This window comes from Anguilla anguilla, chromosome 11 (genome assembly GCF_013347855.1).
Source record: "Anguilla anguilla isolate fAngAng1 chromosome 11, fAngAng1.pri, whole genome shotgun sequence".
NCBI classification, from domain to species: domain Eukaryota; kingdom Metazoa; phylum Chordata; class Actinopteri; order Anguilliformes; family Anguillidae; genus Anguilla; species Anguilla anguilla.
Genome location: NC_049211.1, coordinates 38,075,275 through 38,101,518, shown reverse-complemented (window position 1 = coordinate 38,101,518; position 26,244 = coordinate 38,075,275). Strand labels below are relative to the sequence as shown.

The 26,244-nt window shown below is 48.3% G+C and overlaps 1 protein-coding gene across 1 annotated transcript in view; it reads right to left on the bottom strand.

Moving 5' to 3' along the window:
• Window positions 1–90: 90 nt before the first annotated feature.
• The window catches only part of celsr3 (cadherin, EGF LAG seven-pass G-type receptor 3), a 53,103-nt gene continuing 26,949 nt past the window's right edge, over window positions 91–26,244 (bottom strand). The window contains 22 exon segments of the mRNA XM_035383094.1: window positions 91–2,630; window positions 3,036–3,257; window positions 3,259–3,970; window positions 6,157–6,351; window positions 6,838–7,011; window positions 7,414–7,508; window positions 7,768–7,865; window positions 8,754–8,873; window positions 10,406–10,532; window positions 10,915–10,994; window positions 11,608–11,720; window positions 11,828–12,002; window positions 12,413–12,619; window positions 14,288–14,414; window positions 14,881–15,048; window positions 16,282–16,465; window positions 18,637–18,786; window positions 19,226–19,412; window positions 21,965–22,174; window positions 23,664–23,758; window positions 24,036–24,137; window positions 24,875–25,058. Coding sequence (XP_035238985.1) covers window positions 2,603–2,630; window positions 3,036–3,257; window positions 3,259–3,970; window positions 6,157–6,351; window positions 6,838–7,011; window positions 7,414–7,508; window positions 7,768–7,865; window positions 8,754–8,873; window positions 10,406–10,532; window positions 10,915–10,994; window positions 11,608–11,720; window positions 11,828–12,002; window positions 12,413–12,619; window positions 14,288–14,414; window positions 14,881–15,048; window positions 16,282–16,465; window positions 18,637–18,786; window positions 19,226–19,412; window positions 21,965–22,174; window positions 23,664–23,758; window positions 24,036–24,137; window positions 24,875–25,058 — 3,753 coding nt within the window. The 3' untranslated portion in view covers window positions 91–2,602.

Below are 26,244 nucleotides of genomic sequence, written 5' to 3'. Positions count from 1 at the left end.
AGCATTGAGCCGTGAAATATATATATACATGCATTTTGACCTCTTCAGACGATTCCTCCCTCAAATAAAACATAGAATAACACATTTGTGTTGACAGAATTATTTTTTCCTTTTAATGTCCAACATTTCTTTTGTACAGTTGCTATGGAAACTGAGGAATAGCGGCTTTCCTTGTGTCTCTGGGGCAGCCCCCCACAACACAATAAAACAAAGAAAACACAAAACAACACAGACAGACCTCTATATATATCCTTCCCTTTCTACCTCTCTCTTTCATTCTGTCTTGCTTTCGCTCTCGCTCTCTCTCTCTCTCTCTCTCTCTCTCTCTCTCTGAACATTTTCCTACCTATGGTCCACAGTTGGACAGCCAGGCCAAGGATTACATGAAACAGCCAAACACCCACACAAACGCACACACTTACGCTCACACAAATGCATGTTCATTTTGATTTTAGCAAGTATGCACATACACACACAACCTCAGAACGGTGCGAGGTTCTGAATGTACACACACGCGCAACGATAAAGTCATAAATTAATTTTAATTCATATAAATTAAATAAATAAATCTGTCTGTACATGATAAAGGGAGTGGGAGGGACAGCCCCGTGCTGAAGAACAGACAGGGAGATTTTTGGCAAAAAAAAACATCATTTTATCATTTCATTTAATAGCACAACAAAAGGAAGAGAACGAAGGTCAGTCGTACGCCCGTACAGCACTGGACACACGTGCACGTGCACGGGCGTGCACGAGTAAGTGTGTGCGTTTGTCTGTGAGCATGTACACGGGTACGTGTTCCCATGCATGTGCGTGTGGGTCTGCAGGTGGATGCATCCATGCATTTGCATGAATGTGTGCATGTGCATGGTGTGTGTACATGTGTGCACGCATGGCTACATGTGTATGTGCACATGCATGCATTACATGTGTGCTGTATGTCCGCATGCCTGCGCTGCATGTGCACTGTGTGCATGCATGCGTGTGTTGCATGTGTTCTGTATGTGTGCATGCGTGTGTAGCATGTGAGCGTCTGTGTTTTAACCCTGTGCCTCTGTTGCTGTCTTCTCTTTAAATCTTTCCGTTATTCCTTTTATGCACCATTCCCCGCCATCTTGCTCCTCATAGCGTCCTTCCTCCGCAAATTAATTTAAAATTCATTTTCATCCTTCCCTCTTCTGAAAAAAAACCTGTTTGATTTAAATATGCCGTGATTCCACAGAACACTGAGCTGGGTTTTCCACGTTTATATGAAGAGCCCGAGGGCCAGACTGACGTGTACATGCTGCAGCACTGTGACATTCTCATGTAGCTCGTACCATTGATGCTTCCTATAGCATCCCATTAAAACCGTCACAAATAAACCCCCTTCTGCTCAGTACCCTCCCCACCACCCCCCACCCACCCCAACAATCAAAACACTCCATACACAATGTCCTGTACTGCAACCCTTTCTCCCAATAGGCTGGTAAAAATGTGATGTCAGGTTCTCTGGCCACGCCCCCAGCCTTGGACACAAAGGCCGTTTTAAAGCCACAAGAACCTGAAGACACAATCCTAGACTTAAGCCAAAGAAAAATGAGTTTCCATTTTTTTAAAAACTGTGCGCCAGAAAAAATATTAGATAATATTAGACATGTTTTTGTTCTCTCTAAACAGCTTAGCGAGCCACCTACACTCTAAGTGTGGCAGCTGTCGCATAAAAATAAAGTTCTGTAATGTTTAATGCTGGGGATTAGAGTTCTGCAGTCCGAATAGAGAAAATTTTAAAATTTGGGTCTGTACTGACTGTCTGTTTTAAAAGCTATTATTTACATAACAGAACAATTATGAATTAAATCAAGAAAATATTCCATGTGTATCTGATGAGTGTATTTGATATGAATTAATGATTAATGCACCATTTTCTTTTCTGGTTAATGGTATGGCGATCTTTGAATACTGCTTTTGAATACTATCATAAAAATAAATAAATAAATAAAATATAAAAAAATAGGCGGCACTGTCATAATGAGAATGTCTGTCTTCTGGAGAGACTAGTTTACCAGCATATCAGTTTTTCAAACAGAGTTTCAAACACTGACACACCCCAAAGATGGAGGTCCACTGTACAGACATATGAAATTGTGTTGTGTTTCATCAGGGTTAGCTTCCAGGGTAAAGGTCACAGAGTTTTGTCTTATCCAATGTTCTAACCCCTCCCCCCTCCCTCAAACCTGGAGAAACATCTTTACACACTTTTCTTGCTGGACAATATCGTCAAATTTAAAAACAACACAATAGAAATGTTTTTTTTCCCATCTCTGATGAAAAAGATACAAAATGTATAAAAAAACGTATTTACAGGTTTGTTTTTAAACTGTTGCTCCCTCCTCTTTTGTGTGTGTAGTGCGTCTGGTCAAAAGGTCATCACGGTGTAAATACCATTCTTCCCTCCCTCTCTTCCATTTTTTCTCTCCTTCCGCCATCTTTTCCTGCTCACATCCTGTCAACTGTGGCATGCAAAAGTCCCCCAGTATCCCAGGATGCCTCAGTGGTCTCTGTCCTGCTGTCCCCTGTGCTGTGGTACAGACAGAGTGCATTGTGGGATATGGGTGTGTCATCAAGACTGCCCTTCACTTCTGTTCATTCTAGAGTAGAGACAGAAAGATAGGAATTACTAACAAGGAACAACTACATTATTGCTCAATACAACTATGCATTTACACATGCAACAGTACAATTACACAGCATTGCAGAATGCACACGAACATGCACTCTTAACCCTATGAACAGCAGTTTTTTTTCTAAATTCTAAGTCAGTGTTCTCAGTGTTCCAGTGCTTTCAATTACCAGTAGTGATTGTGACATCAGCATTAGAATGTTCAGTTAAGGACATTCTAATCACACATTTGTGATCTTACACCATAAAGGGTTACAGGTTTGTGTGACAGCCATATCCAGTAGAGAATAGCTCAGGTTTGGAAAGAAGAAGAGAAAACAGACAGGAAGGAGAGATATAAAGAGAGAGGAAGGGGTGTGGGAGCAGGACTTACTCAGTGTCCGGGGAGATTTCGGAGATGCTGTGGGAGGTAGTAGAGTGAGGGGGAGAGGGGGAGGGTCCGAGAGGAGGTGGAGTGGGAGGGGCGAGCACTGAGGAGCTGAAGGAGGCCAGGATGGAGGACAGAATGTCCAGGTGCTCGTTGGACGGGTGTCGGCTGGGCGGGGCAGGGGGGGAGGGGTACCTACAGGGCGGGGCCGAGTCCAGTCTGCCGCGTCGAGGGGGGGGGGTCCTGAGGCTCCTGCTGCTCAGCGATGGGGGGAGGGGGCGAGGGGGGGTGGTGGGGCTGCTCCGGGTGCGAGGTCTGGCGGGGGGGCAGGGTGCGGAGCCACTCCCTGCAGGGCGCCGCCCCGCCCCCGGCCCCGGCCCCGGCCCCGCCCCCGCCGCCGCCGCCGCCGCTCTCCAGCTGTTCGCGGGAGCGGCTGCTCATCAGCGCCCCGCCCAGGTGCTCGCGGGACGCCTGCCGCTGCAGCAGCGGGTGGAGCTGGGCGCGGGACCCCGCCAGGTCCTCCCGCGAGGCGTGGGCGCCGGGGGCGGCGTCCAGCCGGTCCCGCGAGGCGCCCAGGTTCTCCCGCGGCGCCGGCCCCGCCGGCTCCCGCCGCCGCGGCAGCAGGTCCAGGTTGTCCCGGGAGCCGTGCCGGCTCGGGGGGGCCTGCTCCAGGCCGTCCCGGGACCCCCCGCCGCCCGCCGCCGGGCGCCCCAGCGGGTCCCGGGAGAGCTGCCGGCGGGACAGCGAGTCCAGGTGCTCGCGGGACGAGTAGCGGGAGGCCGGCTGGGAGAGCGACCCCGTCCCGGAGTACATGCGCCCGTACGAGGCGGCCGGCACCGCCCGGTGGCCCAGCGTGGAGGTGCGGTACCAGGACAGCTCGCTCGGGACGCGGCCCATGGAGGACAGGGCAGGGGGGCAGCCCAAACGGTTCTTCAGGATGCCTGAGCAGGGGACGGGAAGGGCAAGTCACACACACTGGCCGGCGTGCGCATGTGTGTGTGTGTGTGTGTGTGTGTGTGTGTTCTGCATTGTGAATATTTATCTGTGTGTGAATGAGTTTAAAGTAGGCAGTGTACTCCAAACGACGCGAAAACTGTCCAAAAAAGAACACTCAATACAAACTCCACGTTCTTCATTTTATGCCACTCCATGCCACTGCATAGATTTTTCCAAGTTGCTTTGCACAACTCAGGATCATTGACACCAAACCAAATTTCATTTGAGCACATTCTGATGTCTTCAAAATCTCTGCGTGATCAGTGATGAAGATCATCCTTGCACAAGTTCAGCAACTCTTCATTCAAACGCATTCATCTCAAAACTATTCCAGTCAGGACAACGATGTTACCACAGTCGTGTCTAGATGGGATACAGATGACTTCAGGAAGTGGTGTCCTATCTGACAGGAGAATTTAATCAAAGAAATTTTGACTTCATTTGTCAAATAAATCATTTGGACAGAAAGGACAGAAATCGTCTTTTCGTTCGTCATTTGTTTGCAATGGGTCATTTTGAACAAAGAGTTCTGTTTCATTTTCAGTATACTGCCGCCTTAAGGGTCAGTTTCGCAGACACAGATTAAGCTTAGTCCTTAACCGAATTTAATTTTGAATGGAGATTCTCATTACAAAACTCAAATTAGTCCAGGACTAAACTTAATCCGTGTCCGTGAAACTGGCCCTGAATGTGTACATATATGAGCATACATGAGAGGGTGTGCTTGTGTGTGTGTATGAATGCCAATGTGTATGCACCCTTGCGGTGGTTTTGGGGCTGTGTGTATGTGTGTGGGTTGGGGGGGGGGTGTGGGTGTAGGTGTATGAGTGTGTGTGTGCATGTGTGTGTGTGCGTGTGTGTGTGAGTGTGTGAGTGTGTGTGTATGTACCCTTGCGGTGGCGGTGGGGTTGTGAGTGTGTGAGTGTGTGTGTGTGTGAGTGTGTGTGTGTGCATGTGCATGTGCGTGTGTGTGTGTGCATGTGCGTGTGTGTGTGTGTGTGTGTGTGTGTGTGTGCGTATGTGTGTGTGTGTGTTTGTGTGTGTGTGTGTGTGTGCGTGTGTGTGTGTGCGTATGTGTGTGTGGGTGTGTGTGTGTGTGTGTGCATGTGCGTGTGTGTGTGTGTGTGTGCGTGTGTGTGTGTGCGTATGTGTGTGTGTGAGTGTGTGAGTGTGTGTGTGTGTGAGTGTGTGTGTGTGTGTGTGCATGTGCATGTGCGTGTGTGTGTGTGCATGTGCGTGTGTGTGTGTGTGTGTGTGCGTGTGTGTGTGTGCGTATGTGTGTGTGTGTGTGTGTGCGTGTGTGTGTGTGTGTGTGTGTGTGTGAGAGTGTGTGAGTGTGTGTGTGTGTGTATGCATGTGTGTGCGTGTGTGTGTGTGTGTGTGTGTGTGAGAGAGAGTGTGTGAATGTGTGTGTGTGTGTGTGTGTGCGTGTGGGTGTGTGGGTGTGAGTGTGTGTGTGTGTCTGTGTGTGTGTGTGTGTGGGTGTGCGTGTGTGCGTGTGTATGTGTGTGTGTGTGTGTGTGTGTGTGTGTATATGTACCCTTGCGGTGGCGGTGGGGTTGTGAGTGTGTGTGTGTGCGTGTGGGTGTGTGGGTGTGAGTGTGTGTGTGTGTCTGTGTGTGTGTGTGTGTGGGTGTGTGTGTGTGTGTATGTGTGTATGTACCCTTGCGGTGGCGGTGGGGTTGTGAGTGTGTGTGTGTGCGTGTGGGTGTGTGGGTGTGAGTGTGTGTGTGTGTGCGTGTGTGTGTGTGGGTGTGTGTGAGTGTGTGTGTGTGTGTGTGTGTGCGTGTGTGCGTGTGTGCGTGTGTACGTGTGTGCGTATGTGTGTGAGTGTGTGTGAGTGTGTGTGTGTGTCTGTATATGTACCCTTGCGGTGGCGGTGGGGTTGTGAGTGTGTGTGTGTGTGTGTGTGTGTGTGTGTGTGTGTGTGTGTGTGTACGTGTGTGCGTATGTGTGTGAGTGTGTGTGAGTGTGTGTGTGTGTGTCTGTATATGTACCCTTGCGGTGGCGGTGGGGTTGTGAGTGTGTGTGTGAGTGTGTGTGTGTGTGTGTACCCTTGCGGTGGCGGTGGGGTTGTGAGTGTGTGTGTGAGTGTGTGTGTGTGTGTGTGTGTGTGTGTGTGTGTATGTACCCTTGCGGTGGCGATGGGGTTGTGTCAGTCCGCTCTCATCTCCGCTGGTCAGCGCTGCATCGGGCTGGTTGTTGTTGGCGGCGTCCTTACTGAAGTCCGCCCCTAGGCGGCGCTCTGAGCCCCACTTCTGTAACGAGTGAGCCTCGCACTCCTCCAACGCTGGCCAATAGGAGAGCAAGTCGTTCCCATCTAGGTCTGATACACCCAAACACAACAAACCCACTGGGTCAAAGGTCATACAACCAAAGGTTTGCCTTGTGTGTGTCTGCACATGTATACGCACGACGGAGTATGGCACAGTGGGTAAGGAACTAGACTTGTAACCGAAAGGTTGCAGGTTCGATTCCCGGGTAGGACACTGCCGTTGTACCCTTGAGCAACGTACTTAACCGGAATTGCTTCAGTATATATCCAGCTGTATAAATGGATACAATGTAAAATGCTATGTAAAAAAGTTGTGTAAGTTGCTCTGGATAAGAGCGTCTGCTAAATGCCTGTAATGTAATGTATATGTTTGATTATGCATATGCTCACTCACATTGTGTGAATGAATATATATATGAATTTATATTATTCACCTGGATGTGCATGTGCATTGGTATATGAATGTTTGATGTACATGTTTATGTGTGACTGTAAGAGTGCGTGTGGGGGTGTGTGAGTTTCTGTACGAGACAGTACCTTTGGTACCATTGTGGGCGGGCTCCGTGAGCAGCCGCTCACTGTGATTGGAGCGTTTGAACCGTCGCTGGATGCGCCCGCGGAGACGAACGTTGTCCTCGCTCTCAGAGGATGGGATGGACAGACTGCACTCCTCGTCCTGAGAGAGGTCTGAGTCCGAGTCCGAATCTTCCCCTGTGAAGGGGGAAGGGGGGGGTTAGAAGTGTGTGTGTGTGCGTGTGCGTGTGGGCATGTTTTACTATCTTTGTGAGAACCAAATGTCCCCACAAGGATAGAAAGATTAGGAAAACTACGCAAGGTGGGGACCTTTTGCTGGTCCCCACAAGTTCAAGAGGCTGTTTTAGCGTTAGGACTTAGGGTTAGGGTTAGGGTTGCAATTAGATCAAAGTTAGGGTTAAGGTTAGGCATGTAGTGGTTGGGGTTAGGGTTGGGGTTAGGGTTAGGGTTAGGGTTAGGGTTAGAGGTTACGGAATGAATGTAAGTCAATGGGAAGTCCTCACAAGTATAGCAATACAAACATACGTGTGTGTGTGTGCGTGTGCGTGTGTGTGTGTGTGTGTGTGTGCGTGTGTGTACCTCCGTCTCGGTGGAACATGGCTACATCCAGGTCAGTGGCTCCTGTGTGACTGAGGAGGTTCTGCTCCAGGGTTTGTCTGGCCAGCAGGTTCTCTCTGTAAGGAAACATCCGTTTTACAATCAAAAACCCTAACCGTAGATCACCCACTCATTCCACATGCAGCAGTGCCCTGTCCTTACCCATGCCACATCTACCTCCACTCCACCCACATCTATCCTACATCCCTCCTTACTCTTCCTGCTTCTTATTCATATCTGCCACTGCCCACCTTTATCTACATCCACTTCACCCATATCTACCCCATCCAGCTGCCTCTGACCCACATCTGTCCCACTCTACCCCTGAGAACACACCGTGCACTGCTGACTGAGGAGATGGTGGAGGTTCCCAGGGTGATGCGGTGCAGTCCACTCTGTTCCAGCAAGGAGGCGCTGTTGTAGGGATTTGGGCCCTGTGCACACATACGGAGGGAAGGGAAGAGGAGGTAGAGGTAAGCAGGACTGAGCTGAGCAAAAAACCTGGAAGTGAGTTCGCATTTTTGAGCAATGGGTTCCCTCAGCAGATTTCCAGTGCTTTTTTACCATAGGGATCTCGTTTTCTGCCGAAAATAAGGTCAGTGGTGAACGCAAGCCTAAGAGAGTTTCCCGTTTTATTCTACAAAATAAATTACACCCATTAATATGTCATCCGTGAATTTGGAAGCTGTTATGTGTTTTAAAAAAGTGAGTTGCTAACAAGTTGCTATATTGAAACTACAACAACTGTCGCATTCTGGCAACCGCCAATTAAGTTTCCATACAGGCCCGTCTGCACGCAACAACCGTTGTAGCTTCAAAATAGCGACTTGTTAGCAATTACTTTTTAAAGCACATAACACCTTCAAAATTCACGGTTGAGATATTAATGGGTGTAATTTATCTCATAGAACAAAACATGAAAATCTCTTAGGCTTATGTTAGGCCTTATTTTCGGCAGAAAACAAAACCCCTAGGGGAAAAAAGCACTGGAAATCTGCCATGGGAACCCATGGCGGAAGAAACTTCCGAGTTGGCCAACAAAAAGACATCATCGCTGTAACACTGTATACACTGACTGTGAGAAGTGCCTTGTGAAATAATCGCTGAGAGAGGTGCATTTTGGGATACTGGCTGTGAGCAATGCATTGTGGGATGCTGTCTGAGGGAGGTGTATTGTGGAATACAGGTGTATTGTGGGATACAAGCTGAGGGAGGTGCATTGTGAGATACTGGCTGAAAGAGGTACATTGTAGGATACTCGCTAATAGAAGTGCATTGTGAGATACTGGCTGAGAAAGGTGCATTGTGGGATGTTGGCTCACAGTGATTTGGGAGGTGTGTGGTGGATCCTCAGCTGGGCTCTTCTTCCCCAAACAGGAGAGTTTCCAGGCCTCCTGCACCTCTGCATTCAACAGGCAGAACACCAGCAACACCGCCACACCCTGGAGACCAGAAACACAGTCACACCCTGGAGACCAGATACACAGTCACACCCTGGAGACCAGATACACAGTCACACACTGGAGACCAGCAACACAGTCACACCCTGGAGACCAGAAACACAGTCACACCCTGGAGACCAGAAACACAGTCACACCCTGGAGACCAGATACACAGTCACACCCTGGAGACCAGATACACAGTCACACACTGGAGACCAGAAACACAGTCACACCCTGGAGACCAGAAACACAGTCACAACCTGGAGACCACAAACACAGTCACACCCTGGAGACCACAAACACAGTCACACCCTGGAGACCACAAACACAGTCACACACTGGAGACCAGAAACACAGTCACACCCTGGAGACCACAAACACAGTCACACTCTGGAGACCACAAACACAGTCACACCCTGGAGACCACAAACACAGTCACACCCTGGAGACCACAAACACAGTCACACCATGGAGACCAGCAACACAGTCACACCATGGAGACCACAAACACAGTCACACCCTGGAGACCAGCAACACCGCCACACCCTGGAGACCACAAACACAGTCACACCCTGGAGACCAGAAACACAGTCACACCCTGGAGACCACAAACACAGTCATACCCTGGAGACCACAAACACAGTCACACCCTGGAGACCAGCAACACAGTCACACCCTGGAGACCACAAACACAGTCACACTCTGGAGACCAGCAACACAGTCACACCCTGGAGACCACAAACACAGTCACACCCTGGAGACCAGCAACACCGCCACACCCTGCAGACCAGAAACACAGTCACACCCTGGAGACCACAAACACAGTCACACCCTGGAGACCACAAACACAGTCACACCCTGGAGACCAGCAACACCGCCACACCCTGCAGACCAGAAACACAGTCACACCCTGGAGACCAGCAACACAGTCACACCCTGGAGACCACAAACACAGTCACACCCTGGAGACCAGCAACACCGCCACACCCTGCAGACCAGAAACACAGTCACACCCTGGAGACCACAAACACAGTCACACCATGGAGACCACAAACACAGTCACACCCTGGAGACCAGCAACACCGCCACACCCTGGAGACCACAAACACAGTCACACCCTGGAGACCAGAAACACAGTCACACCCTGGAGACCACAAACACAGTCATACCCTGGAGACCACAAACACAGTCACACCCTGGAGACCAGCAACACAGTCACACCCTGGAGACCACAAACACAGTCACACTCTGGAGACCAGCAACACAGTCACACCCTGGAGACCACAAACACAGTCACACCCTGGAGACCAGCAACACCGCCACACCCTGCAGACCAGAAACACAGTCACACCCTGGAGACCACAAACACAGTCACACCCTGGAGACCACAAACACACACACATACACCCACACGCACACACACACACACACACAGGAACCCACAAATACCACGCAGTCACCCCACACTCACACACACTCACACACTCACATACACACACACGCACAGTCACACACACACACACACAGAGCACCTGTAAGCAGCACAGCACAGTGTAGAGGTAGTGGAAGGCCAGAACACTGTTATTCACAGCCATCAGCCCAAAGAACCAGGTGGAGCTGGCCAGGACCAGCAGGATGGTGGCACTGCGTATGGTGGCACTGCAGAGAGAGGGGGGATAGAGAGAGAGAGCAAGAGAGAAAGAGAGAGGAGGTGGGTACAGAGAGAAAGTGAGAGAGAGAAACAGAGAGAGAGAGGGGAATAGAGAGAGAGGGGCGATACATTAAATGTTACACAACAATGAAATGTCAACTTATTATATTTGATTGACAAACTTTAAAAAACAGATAGATTATGATCAATATGAACAGATATTCAGTTTATGATCAGTGGAAAGTGAGGAACAAACAGCTGCTTATCAATGCAGAATACAGTTCATATGCATGCACTATATGAATGGTTTTAAATGCTGTATAGTTTAGCACTGAAATAGCCTGTGTATAAACCCATATTTACAGTAGTGCACGTCTCTCTCATACTCACACAACCGACTGTTTCTTGGTTTCCTTCTGTGTGGGGCTGCAGGACATGCGCGCAACAATCATAAACATCCCGCCATTCATCTGCAACACAGACAGAGGGCAGCACTGAGACACAGCAACACAGACACCGGCACTGACACAGAACAACAGCGCTAACGCAGCACTGACACAGAACAACAGACAACAAGAAGCAGCACTAACGCAGCACTGACACAGAACAACAGACAAACAAGAAGCAGCGCTAACGCAGCACTGACACAGAACAACAGACAAACAAGAAGCAGCGCTAACGCAGCACTGACACAGAACAACAGACAAACAAGAAGCAGTGCTAACGCAGCACTGACACAGAACAACAAACAAGAAGCAGCGCTAACGCAGCACTGACACAGAACAACAGACAAACAAGAAGCAGCGCTAACGCAGCACTGACGCGAAACAACAAACAAACAAGAAGCAGCACTAAACCAGCACTGACACAGAACAACAGACCAACAAGAAGCAGAACTAAACCAGCACTGACACAGAACAACAGACCAACAAGAAGCAGTGCTAAACCAGTACTGACACAGAGCTGCAGAGGTCAGCAGGGCATACCTCTGCCAACAAAAATACAAACAAGCCGCCCTGATGCAAAGAAAGAGCAAGAAAGAGAGAGAGCAGACAGACAGACAAACAGACAGATCTGCTGTACCACAATAACAATGCCAATGGGTCCAGCGAAGCTCCAGATGAGCTTGTCATGGACAGAGATCCAGCAGAAATCCGGGTTCCCATAGCCTTCAGGATCCAGCCCCACAGCCAGGCCTGCAGTGCCGGGGGGAGGAACAATCTCCTGTCAGTCACGCGTGCTCCAAATCATGATTGGTGGTGCATGTGTGACTCAGCGTCAGTGTGGTGCAGGGCGCCTGTACCTGTGATGATGGCGGGCACACCCCAGCCTATGGCGTAGTAGAACCTCATGGCTCCGTAGTTGATGTTCCGAGCTTCCGTCTGCATGCGGTAGATGTGCAGCCCCTCCACAAACAGCCAGGCAAAAGTGGCCATGAAGAAGTAATGCAGCAGGATGGCAATGACAGTACACAGGAACTGAGAAAGAGCCAGAGAGAGAGAGACCAATCAGCAGGCAGGAAATCAGAGAGGGACACTAATCAGCAGGCAGGAATTCAGAGAGAGACACCAATCAGCAGGCAGGAATTCAGAGAGAGACACCAATCAGCAGGCAGAAAATTAGAGAGATACACCAATCAGCACAGGAAAGTAGAGAGTGAGAAACATACCAATTAGTGCACAGTAACAGGAAGTGGCATACACCACCATGTTATTACTAGTTGGTCATGAGCAAGCACACCTCTACAAGTGAAAGAAGATACACAAACGCACACACACACACACACACACACACACACACACATACACATACACACACATACACACACGCACACGCACACGCACACACATGCACACACACACACGCACGCACCCACACACACACGCACCTGTTGCTCAGTCTGGTTGATGCCCAGCAGGAAGACGAGCTCAGACAGGAAGATGGCGGCGGCCATGTTGGAGTGGATGCTGCGGGTGTTGGACTTCAGCCCTCTCAGGCAAGACAGGACCATGACGGTCAGGAGCAGAGCCAACAGGGACACCGACAGGGAGGAATACGTCACCACGGCCAGAGTCTCCAAATCCCCCTCCAGCTGCTGCTTACCAGGAGGCACAGAGCACACAGAGGTAGGGTTAGACTGGCCTATTTCCTGTACAGTGAAAATAGCATCAAAATGTGGGTTCATCAAAATTAATATTGGGGCACACCAGCTGACAGTGACAGGGCTTGGAGGTGCATTGGCAGAGACAGTTGTTGTGACAGTGAATGGTGTTGGGGTGTACAGAGTTACAGGTGAGAAATACAGTGACAGGTGTTGGGGCGGACGGAGTGACAGGTATTGGGGTTTTTAATGTGTATATAGTAACAGGTGTCAGGGTATGTGGTGTGACAGGTGTTGGGGTGTTTAAGGTGTATACAGTAACAGGTGTCAGGGTATGTGGAGTGACAGGTGTTGGGGTGTTTAAAATATATACAGTGACAGGTGTCAGGGTCTGTGGAGTGACAGGTGTTGGGGTGGATGGAGTGACAGATATTGGGGTGTTTAAGGTGTATATAGTGACAGGTGTCAGGGTCTGTGGAGTGACAGGTGTTGGGGTGTTTAATGTGTATATAGTAACAGGTGTCGGGGTATGTGGAGTGACAGGTGTTGGGGTGTTTAAGGTGTATACAGTAACAGGTGTTGGGGTGTACGGAGTGACAGGTGTTGGGGTGTTTAAGGTGTATATAGAGACAGGTGTTGGGGTGTTTAAGGTGTAAATAGTGACAGGTGTTGGGGTGTACAGAGTGACAGGTGTTGGGGTGTTTAAGGTGTATATAGTAACAGGTGTCGGGGTATGTGGAGTGACAGGAGTTGGGGTGTTTAAGGTGTATATAGTAACAGGTGTCGGGGTATGTGGAGTGACAGGAGTTGGGGTGTTTAAGGTGTATATAGTAACAGGTGTCGGGGTATGTGGAGTGACAGGAGTTGGGGTGTTCAAGGTGTAAATAGTGACAGGTGTCGGATGTACAGAGTGACAGGTGTTGGGGTGTTTAAGGTGTATATAGTAACAGGTGTCGGAGTATGTGGAGTGACAGGTGTTGGGGTGTTTAAGGTGTATACAGTAACAGGTGTTGGGGTGTACGGAGTGACAGGTGTTGGGGTGTTTAAGGTGTATATAGAGACAGGTGTTGGGGTGAATAAGGTGTAAATAGTGACAGGTGTTGGGGTGTACAGAGTGACAGGTGTTGGGGTGTTTAAGGTGTATATAGTAACAGGTGTCGGGGTATGTGGAGTGACAGGTGTTGGGGTGTTCAAGGTGTAAATAGTGACAGGTGTCGGATGTACAGAGTGACAGGTGTTGGGGTATAAAGAGTGACAAGTGTTGGGGTGTTTAAGGTGTATATAGTAACAGGTGTCAGAGTATGTGGAGTGACAGGTGTTGGGGTGTTTAAGGTGTATACAGTAACAGGTGTTTGGGTGTACAAAGTGACAGGTGTTGGGGTGTTTAAGGTGTATATAGAGACAGGTGTTGGGGTGTTTAAGGTGTAAATAGTGACAGGTGTTGGGGTGTACAGAGTGACAGGTGTTGGGGTGTTTAAGGTGTATATAGTAACAGGTGTCGGGGTATGTGGAGTGACAGGTGTTGGGGTGTTCAAGGTGTAAATAGTGACAGGTGTCGGGTGTACAGAGTGACAGGTGTTGGGGTATAAAGAGTGACAAGTGTTGGGGTGTTTAAGGTGTATACAGTAACAGGTGTCGGGGTGTGTGGAGTGACAGGGGTACCTCGCGCTGGGAGCTGTCCATCAGGACCCCGAAAGTGCCCAGTTTCTGACACTGGCAGCGCACATGCGAGGTGTTCCTGTACACCACGCTGCAGTCCCTCACTGTCCAGCAGCCCCCTGTTTCCAGCCTGCAGGGACAGAGTCACACACATTATCTAGATTCTAGCTTTACATGTAGTCCAGCTTCTAGGTTATAGGTAGATAGCTAGGTGGTCAGCTAGGTTTACTCGGCACCTGCACACACACACACAACACACACGCACACGTACACACGCACACACTGGGGCGACATAGCTCAGGAGGTAAGAGCAGTTGTCTGGCAGTCGGAGGGTTGGCGGTTCGATCCTCCACCCAGGGCGTGTCGAAGTGTCCCTGAGCAAGACACCTAACCCCTAATTGCTCCCAACGAGCTGATTGGTACCTTGCATGGCAGCCTTTCGCCGTTGGTGTGTGAGTGTGTGTGTGAATGGGTGAATGAGAGGCATCAATTGTAAAGCACTTTGGATAAAAGCGCTATATAAATGCAGTCCATTTACCATTTACACATGCACACACGCACATACACGCACACACACAGCATAAACAGACACTCACAGGCTGCTGTGGTTCCATTGCACACACAGAGGCTTGCTGCGATTGGTTGTCTGAAGGAGGCGGAACTCCAGCAGGAGAGGGGACTCTAGCATCCCCTCCAGGAAGGACTGGTTATTGTAGACAGAAACGCTTACGATGGGAGAGTTCATCACAGGGTGCCTGGGGAGTCTGTGATGACCAGAGAAACACAGTCAGAGAGATCACAGACATCTCATAGAGGACATAATCAGACACAGCACAACCAGAGAAACACAGTCAGAGAGATCACAGACATCTCATAGAGGACATAATCAGACACAGTACAACCAGAGAAACACAGTCAGAGAGATCACAGACATCTCATAGAGGACATAATCAGACACAGTACAACCAGACAAACACAGTCAGAGAGATCACAGTCATTGCATAGAGGATATATTCAGAGATGGTAGAACCAGAGAAAACGTGGTCATAAACAGTGTGGTCAAAGATAACACATAGAGAAACAGCACTGTCAGAGAACATGACCAGAAACAACAGGTCACAGAGCACAGTCAGTCCAGACACAGTCACAGAGCACAGTCAGTCCAGACACAGTCACAGAGCACAGTCATTCCAGACACAGTCAGAGAGCATGGTCAGTCCAGACACAGTCAGAGAGCACAGTCAGTCCAGACACAGTCAGAGAGCACAGTCAGTCCAGACACAGTCACAGAGCACAGTCAGTCCAGACACAGTCACAAAGCACGATCAGTCCAGACACAGTCACAGCGCACAGTCAGTCCAGACACAGACAGAGAGCACAGTCAGTCCAGACACAGTCACAAAGCACGATCAGTCCAGACACAGTCACAGAGCACAGTCAGTCCAGACACAGACAGAGAGCACAGTCAGTCCAGACACAGACAGAGAGCACTGTCAGTCCAGACACAGTCAGAGACCAGAGTCAGTCCAGACACAGGCAGAGAGCACAGTCAGTCCAGACACAGACAGAGAGCACTGTCAGTCCAGACACAGTCAGAGACCAGAGTCAGTCCAGACACAGGCAGAGAGCACAGTCAGTCCAGACACGGTCACAGAGCACGGTCAGTCCAGACACAGTCAGTCCAGACACAGTCACAGAGCACGGTCAGTCAAGACACAGTCAGAGACCAGTCAGCCCAGACACAGTCACAGAGCACAGTCAGTCCAGACGCAGTCACAGAGCACGGTCAGTCCAGACACAGTCAGTCCAGACACAGTCACAGAGCACAGTCAGTCCAGACACAGTCACAGAGCACAGTCAGTCCAGACACAGTCACAGAGCACGGTCAGTCCAGACACAGTCAGTCCAGACACAGGCAGAGATCACAGTCAGTCCAGACACAGACAGAGATAGAGAAGTAAACAGTTGAGTGAAAGCCTGTACAAACGGAGTCTGACCTGACTCCGCGGCGGTCGGTGTGGTACTTGGCAGGGAGAGCCAATCCCAGGCTGCGGTAGATCAGCAGTATCACGATGGTGATTGGCGGGTCTGGCGGGGTGACAGTGCGCTTGGCTACAGAGATCTCTGCGGTGTGATTGGTCGAAACGCTAACCGGCGTGTGGAGGCTGCTGGGGTAGGGCACTGCAGGAGACAGATCAGAGGGACACGATGCAGATCCCAGAGAGACTGAGCATGTGCGCAAATCAGCGAGTGTGTGTGATTACTGAGTGTGTGTATGTGTGTGCGTGTGTGCGTGATTACTGAGGGTGTGTATGTGTGTGCGTGTGTGCGTGATTACTGAGAGTGTGTGTGTGTGTGTGCATGTGTGCGTGATTACTGAGGGTGTGTATGTGTGTGCGTGTGTACGTGATTACTGAGAGTGAGTGTGTGTGTGTGTGTGTGTGCGTGATTACTGAGGGTGTGTATGTGTGTGCGTGTGTGCGTGATTACTGAGGGTGTGTATGTGTGTGTGTGTGTGTGTTTGTGTGTGTGTGCGATTACTGAGAGTGTGTGTGTGTGTGTGTGTGTGTGTGTGTGTGTGCGATTACTGAGAGTGTGTGTGTGCGTGTTCGCGTGATTACTGAGAGAGTGTGTGTGTGTGTGTGTGTGCGTGATTACTGTGTGTGTGTGTGTGCTTAATTACTGAGTGTGTGTGTGTGTGTGTGTGCGTGATTACTGAGAGTGTGCGTGCGTGTGCGCATGATTACTGAGGGTGTGTAAATGTCATATGTGTTTATTACTAAGTGTCTGTAAATGTTGTATGTGTGTATTATTGAGTGTGTGTGACTGTTGTATGCGTGTATTATTGAGTGTGTGTGACTGTTGTGTGTGTGGATCGAATGTGTGTTGTATGTGTCTGAAGATTCTGTCACTGAGTGTGTAAATGTTGTATGTGTATATTACAGTGTGTGTATAGATGTTGTATGTGTATATTACTGAATGTATGAAAGTTGCCTGTGAATATGATCAGTGTGTATAACTATGTGCCTGTGAGTATGATTAGTGTGTATAATTGTGTGCGTGTGAGTGAGTGTGTGTAACTGTGTGCATGTGAGTATGATGAGAGGTGTATAATTGTGTGCCTGTGAGTATGATGAGTGTGTATAACTGTGTGCCTGTGAGTGAGTGTGTGTAACTATGTGCCTGTGAGTGAGTGTGTGTAACTGTGTGCCTGTGAGTGAGTGTGTGTAACTGTGTGCCTGTGAGTATGATGAGTGTGTGTAACTGTGTGTCTGTGAGTGAGTGTGTGTAACTGTGTGCGTGTGAGTGTGTGTGTGTAACTGTGTGCGTGTGAGTGAGTGTGTGTAACTGTGTGCCTGTGAGTGAGTGCGTATAATTGTGTGCGTGTGAGTGAGTGTGTGTAACTGTGTGCCTGTGAGTGAGTGCGTATAATTGTGTGCCTGTGAGTGAGTGTGTGTAACTGTGTGCCTGTGAGTATGATGAGTGTGTCTAATTGTGTGCCTGTGAGTGAGTGTGTGTAACTGTGTGCCTGTGAGTATGATGAGTGTGTGTAACTGTGTGCCTATGAGTATGATGAGTGTGTATAATTGTGTGCCTGTGAGTGAGTGTGTGTAACTGTGTGCCTGTGAGTGCCTGTGAGTGCGTGTGTGTAACTGTGTGCCTGTGAGTGCGTGTGTGTAACTGTGTGCTTGTGAGTGAGTGTGTGTAACTGTGTGCCTGTGAGTATGATGAGTGTGTATAATTGTGTGCCTGTGAGTATGATGAGTGTGTATAATTGTGTGCCTGTGAGTATGATGAGTGTATAATTGTGTGTCTGTGAGTGAGTGTGTGTAACTGTTTGCCTGTGAGTATGATGAGTGTATAATTGTGTGTCTGTGAGTGAGTGTGTGTAACTGTGTGCCTGTGAGTGAGTGAGTGTGTGTAACTGTGTGCCTGTGAGTGAGTGTGTGTAACTGTGTGCCTGTGAGTGCCTGTGAGTGCGTGTGTGTAACTGTGTGCCTGTGAGTGCGTGTGTGTAACTGTGTGCTTGTGAGTGAGTGTGTGTAACTGTGTGCCTGTGAGTATGATGAGTGTGTATAATTGTGTGCCTGTGAGTATGATGAGTGTGTATAATTGTGTGCCTGTGAGTATGATGAGTGTATAATTGTGTGTCTGTGAGTGAGTGTGTGTAACTGTTTGCCTGTGAGTATGATGAGTGTATAATTGTGTGTCTGTGAGTGAGTGTGTGTAACTGTGTGCCTGTGAGTGAGTGAGTGTGTGTAACTGTGTGCCTGTGCGTGAGTGTGTGTAACTGTGTGCGTGTGTAAATGCTGCATACAGGTTTAATGAGTCTATGTGACAGTATTTCTCACCGGAGGGTCGTTGCGGGACCAGGACAGCAGGGGGCAGCACCACGTGTGTGTGAGGATCCCAGGGAGTCTGGCCACGGAACAGGCTGCTGTGGTACCGAGGGAAACGCCGGCGAACATGAGTGTGGTTCTCCACGCGGTCCAGATTCATCACTACGACACAAAATAGAGCCCAACGCACAAATATACAGTCAACAGATACAGTTATCAATTGTGTCTGTTAACATATACAGTAGTAAACGGATACAATTACACAATACAGTAAACACACACAAATACTCATACATACCCACTCACACACTCACACACACACACACACACACACTCACACAAACTCACACACACACACACACACACACATACAAGCTCACTCACACACACTCACACACTCACACACACACACACTCACACACAAGCACACACACACTCACACTCACATACACACACACACACTCACACACAAGCACACACACACACACACACACACACACACACTCACACTCACACACACACACACACACACACACTCACACTCACACACACACACACACACACACACACACTCACACATACACACACACGCCGAGCTCACCAATGTTGGGAGCCACCAGGGCCACAGGGTTGAGGTAGGTGAGCTTCATGTTCTGGGCCAGGGTTCGAGCGTACAGCTCCAGCAGCTCTGTGAGGCCCGCGGCTCCGCGCTCGCCCGCCCCGCTCTGCCCGCGCCACAGCGCCGCACTGCCCGGGCCCAAGAGGGCGCTGCAGCCCCGCAGCACGTTCTGCCAAGCGCAGGAAACACACAGTCACGCAAACGCAGGAAACACACAGTCACGCAAACACAGGAAACACACAGTCACGCAAACACAGGGAAATGCAAATCACGCAAGCACAGGGAAATTCAGAGTCACGCTAGCACAGGGAAACACAGGAAACGCAGAGTCACTCAAACACAGGAAACGCAAAGTCATGCAAACTCACATAGGAAACGCAAAGTCACGCAAACTCACATAGGAAACGCAGAGTCACGCAAACTCACACAAACACAGGAAATGCAAAATCACGCAAACACAGGGAAACGCAAACTCACATAAACACACCGATACCAACGTAACAAAACACTTTCCCTCAAACACAGGGAAATGCAAAGTCACACAAACACACCAGTACCAACGTAACAAAACACTTTCCCTCAAACACAGGGAAATGCAAAGTCACACAAACACACCGATACCAACGTAACAAAACACTTTCCCTCAAACACAGTGAAACGCAAAGTCACGCAAACACACCGATACCAATGTAACAAAACACTTTCAAAACAATTCCAAAAGGCTATTGGCGTGCCATAAAGGATGCTCTATGAACTGATCTGAATTGTTTTCTTTCTTTTTTGGGAGGGGGTGGGTAAAATCTATGGATATCACAAAATATAAAGGGAGAGGTTTTTCTTAACATCTGAACAGGTGTTGAAAGTACATCCCCATACACCTCATCTTATGCCTATACCGTTCATACACGAGAAAATGCAACAAACCAGCAGAAAAACAGCAACCTGGATCTGCTAGAGAAATACTGTCAGAACAGAACCCTGGCAGCACATACGGCAAAAACTAAACGGTACTGACAAATTATCTGAGAAAGTAATTTAGGTTCCTTTTCAGAAAAAAAAAACATTGAAAATGATTTCTCTGGCTGTTAAACATGAAAAAGTACTGTTTTATTCAGCACCTTCACACTGTTTATTTTGACTGAATGAGAAACAATTGTATTTTGCTACCACTGACTGCAGAGTGTGTTGAATAATAGCAAATGTTTCATTCTAGGCAGAACAAATTCTTCAAGGTTGTACTGCTTTTGAGAGAGACGCTGGTTGGAAATTCACGTTTACGTTTTCAGCTTTTGACCGAGCCGCTTGTATGGTTCTTTTGAAGGCATCAATGATTTTGAAATTCACGGGAGCAGTTCCCTTTAATAATAATTGCACTGTTGTGTCTACACACCAAAGAAACATTTATGATTTGATACATGATCTTTGGGAGTAACTACATGGGGACTCAGCCATATTTTTTTGTTCATACTATTCGGAAATCTAGTCATCTTCACCACAGCTGTTTATCCACTGCACTAGCATCATTCAATCACAAAGAAAACTTCCCTGGTACAGTGTGAAATTCACATGAACATCCATCCATCCATCCATTATCTATACCCGCTTGTCCTGGTCAGGGTTGCGGGGGGTGCTGGAGTCTATCCCAGCATGCATTGGTCTGAGAGGCAGGAATATGCCCTGGACAGGTTGCCAATCTGCTGCAGGGCACACACACTATTCACTCACACGCTCATACCTGGGAAATTTAGAGTCTCAAATAAACCTACCTGCATGTCTTTGGACTGTGGGAGAAAACCCATGCAGACACGGGGAGAACATGCAAACTCCACACAGAAAGGCCCCAAGCCGGGATTCAAACTAAGGACCTTCTTGCTGTGAGGTGACAGTGCTACCCACTGCACCCCCTCGCACATGAACATGAGAACACAAATACTTAAAAAAATCTTTGCACTGCTTAAGAACCAGACATTTGCTGTTTTGGGCAGAGAACAAACAGAAATCCTCAAATGCAGCATTATGTAAGACACAAAGGACAGAGGAACCTCGACATAATGCAGCGAAAATTAAAAATTTATCATCAACCCAAAGGAAAAAAGACGCAAGAGATGTATGACTAAGACAGAAAAAATTTTAGATGGAGGGAAAAAGTTTATATAACTAAATCTGATTCACTTAGGAAAAAAAGGGGTGATTATGACAGATCTTGGGTAACAGCAATCCCCCATTAGATCAGCAATCTGCTTCTGCTGTACCCTGACATTATACCAAATTTTATGAACAAAATATTATCCCTTATTCTTCTCCCAAATATGGAACGGCGAATTGTGATTGTAGGTCCGCCCCACCACTGCAACATCCTCCGCCAGTTTGGCAGAGCTCAGGCATCAAACCAATCAGGTGCAGCCAGCTAGCGCTTACGCTAAAATCTGCAGTCTGTCAGCCAAGCATTGTGCAGTTGATGCAGCCGGCTAAGGCGTATTGCAGAAGTCCAATGAATTATGGTTGCTGTTACTGCATGACAAGGCAATGGGGAATTTCCGCTCAGCTAAAACCCCTCCCTTCCAGGGATAATGCATGGCCAATCAATTGTGGCTCAACAGGAGTCCTAACCGCACATTATGCCGGCACGTTCCGGAATTTACCGAACCGTGGTGCGGTGTGCGGTACGAAAGCGAGGCTCTCGCCTGGATACGCAGCTCGTTGCCGGGAAGGGGACGTCACCTCGTTGAAGTGGGCGTCTTGCGTGGCGGTCAGACCGAAGCCGCTCTGTCGACTCTCGAAGGCCAGCAGCCGGGACAGCAGCCGCTCGGCGATCTGCAGGTCGTTTCCATAGAGACGGGACGTGGCCTCTGTGACATCACGCAGCTGATGAGCCAGTTTCTTCTCCGCTATGGTGCTGAGCTCTGTCTCATTCCTCTCTACTGACTCCAGCTATACGTACACACACACACGCACACACGCACACACATGCACAGTTAATCACCAGAATAACCCACAAAAAATGAGCATTTCTTTTTATTTTAAAACTTGAAAATGACATTGCAATTGCAAAGTCAGTGCTCCTGCAAGTTCCAAACAGCATGTAAGAAATGTGCTGCACATACAGAACAGCATAGCAATCAACACTTATGAATAGATAATAAATGAAAAGAACATTTAGCACAAAAGGCAATTACATTGTAAGCAAGCATTCAATGGCTACTTATTGCTTCTTATGCAAAAATGTGACATTGTTTTTAGATGAGTTGTATTGAGATTAGAGTGCCTTTGATGAGCCTTGAACAGAAAGAACACGTTACTTTTTAAATACCTGAATTTTGTATAAGTAAGCCAGCTAATAACTCTGAAACAGCAATGCATATTAGGTGTATACCTACATTCATAGTCATGACCCCTGAGCATGCTGCTTTCCATATTTTCATTGTTATTGGCATCACTGTTTGATCTGTTTCTATTCATCAACACAGCCACTGAAGTGTCTGGGGTTACAATTCTCCTTGCTTCAAATTTTGTTAAATTGCTGATGCAGTATAATCATTGTTTTCTTAGTTTTATTTATTTATTTCTGTGATTATTTCCTTTTAACAGATATAAATTTGGCATGGCACTGTCCTCCCTAATTTGGACTGTCCAGTTAGCTACTTGCTTCTGCGTTCCTGCTGCGATCTCCTCGGGCGAGATCAGCAGTCCACTCCTCTTCGCACACCAGCCCATGGGCCAAGCTCGCACGGACCTGAGTCAGAGCAGGACCAAATACGTGGTGCGTCGGCAAGCAGACCCAGTGCTCTTGACCGACCAGCAGGGGGCGCTGGGGGGTGATGAAACAGGGACCCCCCCTAACTGACTGAACCCTCCCATCCCTGCGGGATGAATCCCTAATAGCACGCTTTCCTGAGATTCTACGCCTACAGGCACTGACACGGTCCGGATTAAACCCCGTGACCGTCGATTTATTTTTAATGGTTTTCCACGTACTGTCACCAGCATAGTCACTTATCTTGCAAACACCAAGTTGGAAATAATTTTAGCAAACACGGGAAAGTAATTTTTTACCTGCTTAATCCCAGTCATGGCCAAGAGTTACATTTCACACTCATTTGTGGTGATGGATTTTAATATTTTTTCAAATCCACACTAGTGTATTTCTACGTGTTTGTGTAAATGTCAAATTGGTATGGAATCCTACAAGTACAGACTTCACTCTGGGTGATTTGGTTTTGTCATGTTTCGTGTTATAATATTTGTCATGCTTGCAACCCAATATCGAAAAATGTATGCAGGATTTGTGCTTCATTCAACATAAAATTGAATTTCTTAACACAGAGATGATGGATTTTTCTCTGGCAGTGAAGAACCAGCCTTCCTGCATCTGGAAATGAGGTGAGCCTGCAGTACCCTCACGAGGCCACAAGGGGCTTACCGCTGCATTGAGCTCCACAAACGGAGGGGAAGTGCAGTTAAACAGATCAGGATCCACCCAGCCCCTCTCCACATCACAATGCCTTATCGCTGCACCTGGAAGAGAGAGAACGAGCTTAAAATACACACACACTCACCCTATCCCCCATCTCTTGCTCTCCCCCTGACAGACGCACAAACATGCACATATACAGACACGGACATGCACACACACACACTCTACACTCTCCTTACCTCCAACACATATGCACACACTTGAACATGCACACACGTGCACATACACACACGTGCATATGCACACACGTGCACATGCACACACGTTAGCATTAGCCGCTCCATATGTCCGCTGTAGTGCTGTGGGTTCAGTACTCACCCACAGAGCCTTTGGGACAGGGCACAGCTGCCGGGAGGCTGAACTTGGTCCTAGGCCACCAGATCCCGGAGGTAACGGTCTTAGGGCATCCATCATAGATCACTGCAGACACATTTACCAGAACGTCACCTCACTCAGTCACTTAACCAAACTACAGAAACAGAGGAGAAAAGTACCACTTGACTGTCTGGAGATTCCTAATCTGATGGTAGCCTGGAAAAAATTCTAAAAAATTCAAAATCCAAATGAACAAATAGTACCAGAGTACAACCACAGTAACCCCACTAACACCAATCAGCCTCAGTACCCCACTAACACCAATCAGCCTTAGTACCCCACTAACACCAATCAGCCTCAGTACCCCACTAACACCAACCAGCCTCAGTACCCCACTAACACCAGTTAGCCCCAATAACACACTGATACCAATCAGCCTTGGTAGTGTGATGCTCATATACAGAGAATTACAGGCCAAATCTTAACTCAGCAAAAATGTTGAATTTCATAACCTCAAGGGACATCGACACAGGAGCAAAAAATTAAATGGTGGCTGATTGCAGACCTGCTGAAAGTAAAATAAATGAAGAGGAATAATAACTGCCATCTATGGCCAGCCATCTGGATCAGGGTAAACCACGTGGAACCTCACTGAACTAATGCACCATCTTAACAGCATCTGTCAGTTTGAATCTTTATCAATAATACGCAGATACCGTTCTGTGAAATAACATGTGTAGTACCTACATCTAGGGTGAAATGCACCCTGTTCAAGTGCTTGAATGAAGCAAAATTTGTCAGGGTCATAAAGTTATATATTAGAGAGGAGGATAGAGACTCACCCTCACAGCCAGCCTGTGTGACCTCAGCGAAGGGGTTGTCACACGCGTTACACTGGCGGCCAATCACGCCGGGCCGACACTGGCACTGCCCATTCTCTGGGTCACATGACCGAGAGAAGGACCCCACCGGGTAGCAGTCGCACGGCAGGCAGGTGTCCTTGCCCCGGGGGCGGTAGTGGAACTCCTAGGGGCCAAAAAGGACAGAGAAACAGACAGACACAAGTTTTGTCAGGATCGTTCTGGAAGACACACTGAATGTAATCCTGTTCTTATCTGAAAACTGAGTCTTGCTGGACGGATGACTATTCTCAGCAATCACTTGTAAAGTTTTAAACAGCCTTCTTGCTGTGGCTTATGGCTGTAGTCTCTGTCAGCACATGCTCAGCTCAGAGTTGTTGCCAGAGACTACCAGACACCAGACAGCCAGTAAGGAGAACGGGCTGAGGAGAGGCTCATCCAACAGCCTGTCTCCGCGGCACGAGACCTCCTTCGCTAAATCTTCCAAAAGTGAAGGATTTGCGCCGCATCAGTTCCCTTCAGTAAGAAGATCACAGAGATCTTAACCTCTTTCCAAGCGTGAAAGTCCTCCCGTCACTCCTCGATCCAACCATCTCATTCTATCCACCCATTCTTCTCCTCTTACCCACCTCCTCCTTCCAAGTTCTCTCCCCTCACAGATGGTGATATATTGATATATAATTAGCACAGTTCTTCAGCCCGGAGGTAGAACTAATGAGTGAAATTAGCTGGCTGATTTCATGGGAGGAAGAAACACACGGCAGGACTTCTACTTTCTGACTCCTGGACTTTTCACTTCCGCCTTGCGTCGTCACAGGTTGGAAGGTGAACAATCATCTCAGCCACAGCCTGGCTTAGACTGGGGTGCTGTATATCCCCTCCAAGTCCTCACCATTGCTAGACCTTTAATCTAGATCAGGTCCTAACCATTGCTAGACCTTTAATCTAGTTCAGGAGCCTCAAACTTCAGTCCTGGAGTATCTGCTGTTTTTTGTGATTTCCTTTCAATCAGCAGTCAATTCAGGCCATGGAAAGAAGGTGTGCAGACTCTTTAACCAATCAATGACTTAAGTTAAGCACTTAAGTGCAGGAACACATCGAAAAACCAGCAGACACAGTGGCCCACCAGGATTTGAGTTTCAGATTGCTGATCTAGATGGTACAGGAAAGCACACTTAGAGCAATGCCAGATGACAAACTCTTCCCTTCGTGTAGCGTCAGTGAGTCTGACAGGTACATTCTTTTGATACAACATCGATAATATCTTCTCCTTTCAGACCACCTACTCAAAGCAGCTCCTAGTCCAGGCCCTAGTACTCTCATGTCTAGATTACCTTCTTGCAGCTAATAAA